Source organism: Antrostomus carolinensis, unplaced genomic scaffold, assembly GCF_000700745.2.
Source record: "Antrostomus carolinensis isolate BGI_N321 unplaced genomic scaffold, ASM70074v2 scaffold350, whole genome shotgun sequence".
Taxonomy (NCBI): Eukaryota; Metazoa; Chordata; class Aves; order Caprimulgiformes; family Caprimulgidae; genus Antrostomus; species Antrostomus carolinensis.
The window spans coordinates 28541-38515 of NW_010286228.1; the positions used below are offsets into that span (position 1 = coordinate 28541).

The following is a 9975-nucleotide window of genomic DNA, read 5'->3' on the forward strand; positions in this document are numbered from 1 at the left end:
TTGAAGATTTACTATGATACCACTTCACTACTACTATAGTTGCTAATAAGTACAGAGAACACCTAGATCCCCTTATATAGAAACACTAAAGAAAATTAATCTCTACATTTCAGGCCAGTTTTATACATCATAAAGTAATAAATGGAAAGCCATTTTTCAAGAACACCAAAAGCCATTTTTGCCCTCCAAAACTTACTACTACTAGCTTTAAAGGGGTTTGTACATTTTTTCTAACTTAATTTCAGAATTATTTTATTACAATGTGTTAAAAAGGAAGGAATAGAATAGTTCAATTTATTTTCTTTTTATCAATACCATGTATGTTCACATAAGACATCAGTATCACTGATAATGATTACTAGCATTTTACAAACTAGTGCATATTCAGAAATATTGCTATGAATGTATTTTGATTACATTCAGTTACTCTGCCAGATCTTCTCTTGCAAAGCATTATCTCAGCTATTTCTTTTTAGTAACCCAGATGTATTTTTTTTTAATCAAATGTCTGACTGAGCATAACCTTAGCATTCATTTTTGTCATTTACATTTTTATCATTTAATATAACTACTCACCTTTGTGGTAGCTATGCTATTTACAAAGCTGATTTGCTGAAATCCTTTTTCACTTAAAGTGAGGCACACATCCCATCGTTCATTCACGACTTCATGAATAACTTTGAGTGCAACTCCAGTTTCATCCAGCTTGTCTTTTACGTAAAGATCTACGTAACTGCGAAATCCATTTACCTATGAGTAATACAGATCACAATTACTATTCTTTGCATAAAATACTGAGTACTTAAAATATTTTAACTGAGCCTCTTACAGGTAATTTCTTCCCATTCAACATGACTTTGACTCCTTTGCACGACCCAGCCAAATCATATGCTCTTCTCGTCATGAGGGCCACAATATCCGTATCGAGTTTTTCCATTTTAAATTTAGCTAGATCTGGCTGGAATGTAATGCATGTGTAGTCATCACCATCGAAATGCTTAATCTTGGGTTCAGAGGTCTTCATCATATTGTTCATCCAAGTCTTTGAAAACAAAAGATTTTACATGTTAGTTTACAACACACATTATCCTCCTTCCTTCCATTTTTCAGCTATGTTAGGACTGCAATAGCTACACAACAAAAAGCTCACAGACTTCTTTTAGAAGTTTCCCCTGGTAAAACACTACGCATAAAATCAATTGCTTCACCAAGATCTGCACCAGCACTAGTGACAGCAGATTGGTGGTTTCTGTAAAAATGCAAATATTATTACATTAATGGACATGACTCTGATGCAAACAGAACTCACCACAGAGCTAACTAAATTAGATACGCATGAGCTGGCTAAACAGCCTTTACTGCCCATCAGTTTAACACTTTCAATCTACTACACACTTCAATAAATAAGTTTATTAGTCCCTGTGCAGGGACTCAGTCATCTCTGAGAGAGCACGTTAGTGGTTGTGCAGTGTCCCAAAGGACACTTCTTGACAAACCAACTTGCTTGGACTTGACTCAATAGCCTTGGTATTGTTCCCTGTTTAAGAACACAGGCATGTTTCTAAGACCAAGCAAAACACCTACTCACAGCATTATTCAAAGTTAAGTTGTATTAAATATTCACCATTTTTGAAAAAAATAAAGTGCCATGTTTTCCAATATAAGTCATAAAGCATGTCATTTTCAGAAAGTCTCATACCAATATTAACTTGCTTTTTGGCAGTCAACAGAAAATATTTCATTTTTAAAGAGACAGGTAAAACCATTGAAAAGTACTGTTCATGTAGTGATGTAATCAGAAATTAATCACTTGTCCAGAAAAAAAAAAAAGAGAAGGAAGCCACTAACTGGGAAAGGCTCCAAAGCCAAGGAGTTTTTGTGACTAATACCATAACGAAGTTCTTAGAACTTTTAGAAAGGTGGCCATCTCAAAGCTACATACAGTTGGATCAGATCACATTGACTCCTTGGTCTGTGTGCTAGCAATGATAACAATGAGCAATGAGTACAAGTGGGGAAGGAGAGGGGTTTGCACCCAGGTCCAGCCAGTCTAATGAAATTCAGGACAAACACGAGAAATCTTTTTCTTAACACTAAAAAAAAATTATCTAGATAACTGCATGGCTAAGGAGAAAGATTTTTTTTTACAAATTATACAGCAGCAATTACAAGATGTTTCAATTAAATATATTCCTTTTCACATGCACATGAATATACTTTAGTTTTAATAGAAGAAATTTGGGTTTCATTTTTAGTCATTTAACACTCCCAACAAAAAACAGAACAAAAAAAAAATCCTAACACACAGAAACACCAATTTTACTGACTGAACTACCTAGCCTGCAAACCCTACACATGTCTTTGAATGTTAAATGATTCATTTCATGAAATATTAATGAAATATAGAAAATAAGTTAAATTTTAAATTTATAATTACAGCAAAGGAAAGGAAAAAAGTTGACATCATTTCTATACCTGCTTAAAGCTGTGTTTGTACTCCTTGCAAGCAGTTTCAACTGTAAACTTTGTACTAAATATGTTACAAAGTTTGGCGCCATAGCCATTGCGTCCACCTGAAAAAACAACACGCAGTAAGTTTTTTACAGCACAGCCATATTTATGATATTCAGAGAGTATGCCAGTGAAGTAAAATGTTCCCTTATAAGACAAAAGTTGGGCTACACAGCTCTCAAAGGATGCCAGAGATGGCATTTCACACTACCTCCAACCTGCTGCAACTTCTTCTGCCTGAAAAATGAGCAGCTTGCTCCTCCCCCAAGGCCAGGATGCTCCCGTTGCTTCCCTTAGGTTGATCTACCAGCTGCTTGCTGCAAGGCAACTGACCTCAACACCCTGATCAGCTGAAAACTAGGTCAGGATCAGATCCAAAGCACTCGGCACCACACATCATAATATGGGCAAAATATATGGGGTAGGATAGAACAAAACTAACTTTCATCCATGATCTAAATTAGAGTTACTTCACATTTAGGATAATAAATTATACCCTGATTTATTAAATGTATTTTTTCCCTTCATTTCAAGAGCATAAATGTTTAAATGCTTGCACATATTATAATTAAAATATGTTGTTTGTTACTGAATAATGAGTACTGATATTAAAGACGTATATGTAAAGTTCTCAGTAAACACTGATACTAAAAAAAAAGAATAATTTTCTTTAAGTCATTTTACTCTAACAGAGCTATAGTATTGGTGACTAAGTAATCACCTGTTATGAAACAGAATAGAAAGAGAGAAAGTAAGAAGAAAAAGCATACTGAAAAGCAAACAATGGCTTAATTTAATAAAACAAAGCATCTTAAACAGTCTTGCCTGTAACTTTTTTCTCATCATCATCGTAGTTGCTGGACGTTAGCAGCTGCCCAAAGATTAAAGCAGGTACATATACTTTTTCTACTTTGTGCTCCACAACTGGTATACCCTTTCCATTATTCCATATGCTGATAATGTTTGATTCCCTATAAAATAGTGAAGACACTAAGCCAGTTAATGTAATCTTGAAAACAAGACTCCTGCATACGTTTTACCCATTAAGTAACCACATAAAATACTATAAAAGACAATATTCTTAACATATTTATTCACAGCTCTATCAATTTTAATTACAAGAAAACACACTTTGTGCTCATTACATGTCTTTGAAGAAGAAGCACAATTGCCCATACACGACAGTATTTTGTATCCCCCAAAAATCTGTTTGAAGAGCTTTCACTATCAACATGATCTGCAACAGAACCCTGAAGTTTAGTGACCGAATTATACTTAAGTTAGAGATGTAGCTTTTTAGGTTTCATTAAAGTCCACCCAGACACAGCCAAGTTATCATCTGTTTAAAACTGGTTTTTTCCCCAGTTATGATAAACATGTAACTTATTTTCCACATCAATGCCAAAATCCATCAAATCTGGCATCATTAATACTTGTAGCTCTCATATAGAATTTTCTTTTTGGACTATTACAGAGCTCAAAATCATGGTAGGTCAGGTGGATTTACACTGCCATTTCCCTCCCACTCCATGATAAAAACAATTTGGTCTACAGAAACTGACACTGAACACTTGTAGAAAAATTATTTCTTGGTATATTTATCCTAAAGAATAGATGTGACAATTAGGTCTCTAAAACATTTATTATTGAATTAAATGTCACTGAAAAGGTACTACTAAAGGAACCCAATCAACATCTATTTAACTACAATACTTCTCATGGAGAAATATCTCTTTAAGCATTCAATGTCAAAAACCAGTGGTAATGACATATTTGCAATCTGCAGTTCCAGTGTGATACAGCTGACTAATTTGAACATATCTTTAGCCTAATGTCAAAGGAGTTCACATGGAAGCTCAAGAGGTGCAAAATCATGTTACAAAACATCAAGGTGGGTATTTATCATTTACAAGTAACCTGGTTGGTTCCAGTTATGTACTGACAAGCTTTCACTTAATCATGAATTTTATAATCTCCTGGTTTTATGCTTCATTCAAATATTAATGAGTGATTAGGAAAGCAAATTATTATAAATTCAGAGTGGTAGTACTATACTGTTAACCACTTCTAATTCACCTTTTCATCTTAAAATATGAAGCTAATGTAAATAATTCCAAAAATATTATTTTGTTTTTTTTTTTTTTTTTAAATCTAATTTCATTTAGTAAAATAATTTGTACAAATCTGAACAACAGCACTGGCAAGGAAAGTAAATTAAAACACGCTTTTACTTACGGATCAATGGATATTTTAATACAAGTCATATTCTTGTCCCTCTGCTTATTGTCAGCAGCATTTACTGTGAAACAAAGTAGCAGAAATTAACACTTTCTGTGAGCAATAATTAATTACTTGATCTGTAAAATTGATTATATACATATTCCACCACAAGTTACAATGGTCCAGGTATTTCTTCATCTGGTATCTTTTTGTATATTCTGTATCTTATTACTGAAGTCTACAAATAGGACTAAGTATCTGCAAGAAGGTATTTTTCAACCTTTTTATAATTACTGACTATTTCTAGCAGTTAGACTATCTTAGAAATACAGATGTGTATTTTGTGAGCCTGTTCTCATAATTGCTCTTAACATACAGAACACTTCATAGTTCTGCTGCTGCACTTGTTTGGGTATTTATTGCACATCTGCCACCACGTATGTTAAAAACCTTAGGAAATTATATGCATCACCAGATCAGTTTACAAATCCTTTTACCACCAAAACTCAATCCAGAAAAAAATCACATCCATTAGGGAGTGTTTTGATTGTAGCAAAAGTTATCTCTAAAGAATCTGTGACACTTATATCTAGCAGTTGTATTGAGTTCCTAAACAGTTTAGGATCAAAAGTAGGATAACTGGAAGTTAACATTAGATCAGAATTTAATTAAACTGCACTCCAGTGTATATTAACTACAAACACCAGAAATCAGAAATGTGACTATGGCCATTAACCATGAAAACACGTTTCAGTCATTTCCAGTATTAGTCTCATCATCCATGAAACAGATCAAAATAAAACCCAAAACCACCAAAGGACACGAAGATACATCAATTAAAATTAACATATCTTAACAGATTATAAGGACCTCAATACAAGATCAGATATCAAGGTGCTTTTGCTAAAATCATTAAGTGCAGTTTCATTAAAAAGTACATATAGCTACAGCGTCCAGTTTTCGTAATGTTATTCCATGACTGACCCCGAGCTCTCAAACCGCCCTCTGTGGAGCACGTATCAGTGCTACGCAGAGAAGCAATAAGCCATACTGTCTCTGACAATGATACGGCAATTTTCCATTTGAATGGGACAAGATGGAAGTGACTCCCTCCTCTGAAAAGCTCACCGATTTCATCTGTGAGGCAGCACTCAAAAAAGAAGTGACAGATGATTTTCATTCCCTTATTTCTCAAATTAAGTAATGAGTAAAAAAACAAAAACTGAAAATCATTCTTTTCCACCTGGCCATATAGTCTTTATTGCCTCCCAGACAGCAATGATGCAAAGCAGTTTTAGAGGTGTAAATAAGTGTTGAACCCAATGGAGTTCATTACAAAATTTCCATTGACCTCAATAGACTATAATTTAGTTTATGATGTAATCCTGCCAATCCTTACCCTACAACTTCATAAGAACTGATTAACTCAAGAATTCATGGCAATGAACCCAAAATATCAGTTCAGTAGACAGCACACTGTTCAGCACATCTCTACTGCTGGTTAGTCTTCACGGTGTGCCTGCCACCAAGAGAATATCATCAAGAAGTAAGTCATAGTGACTCAGGGACTTAGGACAGAATTTTCTAAAAATAATTTGTTTGTGCCTCAGTCACCATGCTCTTAAATGGCACTACGATACTTATTAGTTTTAAAACTGTCTGAAGTCTAGAAATGACCCATGTAAGAATCGCCATCACTACGACTATCATTTTGTACAGAAGGAGGTAGTTTTAACTTAAAACATCATCTCATGAATCATTAACACTTACACAGCTTCCAGTTGTCTGCTTTCAGCAGAATAATCCTCTTTCAAATGTGACTTAAAACTTTGGTCCTGATCAACTTTGCAGATTAAAAATCTTTTAACAATATTGATAATAAAGACTGATCTAGTTTAGACATCTAGTAACAAATATTTACAGTCTCTTACAAGTTCAACTGAAAACACTCTTCCCTCTTTAAACTGTTCTGTAGTGCTGGAATGCGTTACAATTTTCATGCACTGCAGTTTAGTGGGATTCCAAATCTGTGACATACACTTAGATACAAATTAATGTGCTTTGAGAACTCTCAGAAAAGTGTGTACTTCATAATGCTAAAGAAATATTATTGTTAAAAATACTTACCAAGGATTTCATCAAAGATCTTGTACAAGCCTGGAACAAAGGTAACTTCTCTGCAATTCATTCCTACATCTTCATCATAAACCCACATTAACTACATGTAAACAAAATAAAATAAAATATTTATTGTCTTGATAAACAAGTCTATGATTCTATAAGATCTATTTACTTCAGGAACTTTTCCAATCTGATTGCTTCTGTCACATAAGACAAAAGCAGAAACAAAAATTTGACAAAAATTACAACAGTACCCACAAAGACTTCCATAATGAAAACGCATTATTTTCTCCTTGGTACTCCAACAGTACCGACAGCAAAGTTCAAAGCATCTTCACAAAAACAGCTGAAAAAAGTGCCAGCAGGATGCTTAAATTCTCTGTTGTCTACCTAAATAAACAGACCAAAGCATTTCTGGATGTGGAGCAAATGGTACTTACAGATACATACACATATTTTTGTGCCTATAGACACATCTGTAATCACAGACATATACACACATAACTGTGTGTTTACACACACAGGTGTGTGTTTATGTTTTTACTGAACTTCAATATTTTCTGAGCATGTTTTTTTCAGGACAACCAAGCACTGCTTTCAAAAGTCTTCTCTTGACCCTTTCCTACATATGCAAACATAAATATGACCACAGGTTTTAGCATGATAGAATACTATCATCTATTCATGTCTCTAGAAAAGTAGAGATTTCACTATTTATTAACCCAAATAGTCATTTCCTCATTAAAACAACAAAAATTAAGACTGTAAACTTAGTGACACTTACCTGAGTTAATGGTTCAACTGATCCAATGTAGGTATCTGGACGGAGGAGGATGTGCTCAAGCTGAGTCTTTTTCTGATAAACTCTCTCAACAGACATCTTCTTTGAAGTGTCATTTTTATTAATGCTCTCTGAGTCTTCCTTTTTTGCAGCATTAATCTGATTATCAAATAAAGTCTAAAAAAAAAGAATACACCGACAACCAACCTCATTCATTCAATCTGTCACACTCAAGATACAAACAAAGCCTGACAGAGGTTTAAATTACAATCAAAACCTGTTATGTAATTTAACTTATGTAATTTAAATGTTAAGTTTTCAGATGTATCAAGCTATCCTCTCACCAAATTCAACAGATTATGTGACAGTTTCTTAACAAATCATCACATATTCAAACTTCAGTGATTTACTAAGCATGATAAAGCAAAATAAGGAAACAACAGAGTATTACAAAAGACACCCACTTCCTCAAGTCAGGTGTTTATAACACCCATTTTGTGCCTAAGTATTTGAATCCAAAACATGGAGTACTGATCTAAATAATAATAGTAAGACTACTCTTTTACATTTTAGTTCAGACAATTCATTCAGTGGGACTTAAAAAACACTGTAACACCTCTCCTATGGCTTCTCCATTGCTATAATTGACATCTTCTATTTCACTGAAGTAATTAAACCTGACACAATCCCAGTTTAGAATGCTTTCTGATGAAATAAGGCAAGGACTGTAAAAAAAAAAAAAAAAAAAAAGAATGACATAGGCTAATGTCATAATTTAAACAGAATTCAAGCCTAAAACAGCTGGAGATGATGAAAAATGTGTCAAATAGGAGAGCAAGCAGTGTTACAGAAAACTAATCCACTTTTTGGGGGAGGATACAGGGATTTTATGCATCTTTCAGCAGATTTTTCCTGACAAATACCTTCTTCCCACTGAATTAAAACCACACAAAAGAGTTTAAATCTCTCAGAGCAACCAAATGTAGAAAAGCCCCATTCTGAGACTATCTACAAAGAAACTAGGTATGACATTTTCCAGCATACGTTCCTACATGTAAATTGGAATTATCTTAAAAATACCAATAAATGTAAATTGAACTCACATGATTCATTTGCCTGGCTAGCAGACATAACAAAAAAAAATTATGCCACCGTCTGGCTAATATCAGAAATAGCCTCCTTCTCCTACAAGGGGCTTACCAACTTTGAATCAGGTATTACATGACCAGTAAAAACCATTAACAGACAAATAACGAAGACAAAACCCACTTGCCACTCAGGTAAATATTTCACTCCCATTCAGCTGTTCCCAGTAAATCTCTGTATAAAGTAAATATAGGGTCAACTCCAATCCCGGGTTAACCAGTCACCATTTAAATTTCTCAGACAGAAGAAAGAATCATCAGTTCTCTCTCAATCTAGCCTTTGCTGCAGCCTCAGACAGCACTAAAAGCAAAGGGTAAGAAATCATATAAGCACATAGGAACAAGGAGCAAAGGATACTGAACTTGCCCAAACAACTTCAGCAGACTTAAAAAGGCCAAACACCAACATGTAGCATATAATTAAAAAGGATAATTCTACCCGTATTATTGCAATTTGTCTTCTCCAGCTTCTACTATTCAAGCTTTGATGCTTTTTTGTTGTTGTTTTGTTTTTCCCCCCTCTTAGCAGGCACAGGAACAAAGCATTTCAGTCTATTCAGATCAAGGGAAATTACCTTTCTCTTGTAGATTTAGACATCATATTTTCCTAGTTTATTTAAGAAAATGCTATGAAACACACACTTGGAGAACCTTTAAGACAAGCAGACTGTGTGCACCACTGATAACAAACAATGTCCAATTGTCTGGCCCTGAGTAAAACTGAACAGGTCAAATGAGAATCAGATATTCTCTACTGTCCTGTAACTGACAGCATCTAAAATAAGAAGGGGAAAACAATTTAGGGGACCCCTCATTCCTGCACCAGGATTACAAACAGCAGAGTTGGAACTACCACACTAACTCTTATGATTTTTCTTCTGGGGCACATCACATCTCCCACCAAGCTGGGAAGTTGCAAAATTGCATGCCTGTGTAATTAAAGTGTTCTGGTATCCACGTTAATTTAGTCTCCACACTGTCATCTGGTCTTGAACTGTCACCCCACCAACACCACTCTAAAAAGATTAGCCATGGATCAGCTAAGCAAGCAGAAAAGAAACAGGACTTTGCCAGCAAATATACTACACTGATACTGGAAGAGGAGGAATGAGATTTGTTACTAAAGAAGCATTTGCTGAAGTAGTTCTGTGAATGATGTCCAGACTTCCAGTGAGCTTCACTGTATATGTCCCTATG

The 9975-nt window shown here is 34.6% G+C and overlaps 1 protein-coding gene across 1 annotated transcript in view; it reads right to left on the reverse strand.

Annotated features, from left to right (window-relative positions):
• LOC104522937 (DNA topoisomerase II beta) overlaps positions 1-7804 on the reverse strand; it is a gene marked incomplete at its 3' end in the record, with an annotated part of 36196 nt that extends 28392 nt beyond the window's left edge. The window contains exons 1-7 of the mRNA XM_010165729.2: positions 7637-7804; positions 6859-6949; positions 4747-4810; positions 3337-3482; positions 2476-2573; positions 830-1042; positions 577-750 (exon numbers count right to left, since the gene is read on the reverse strand). Of these exons, the coding sequence (XP_010164031.2) occupies positions 577-750; positions 830-1042; positions 2476-2573; positions 3337-3482; positions 4747-4810; positions 6859-6949; positions 7637-7732 (882 nt within the window). The remainder of the gene's footprint in view (positions 1-576; positions 751-829; positions 1043-2475; positions 2574-3336; positions 3483-4746; positions 4811-6858; positions 6950-7636) is intronic.
• Positions 7805-9975: the final 2171 nt, after the last annotated feature.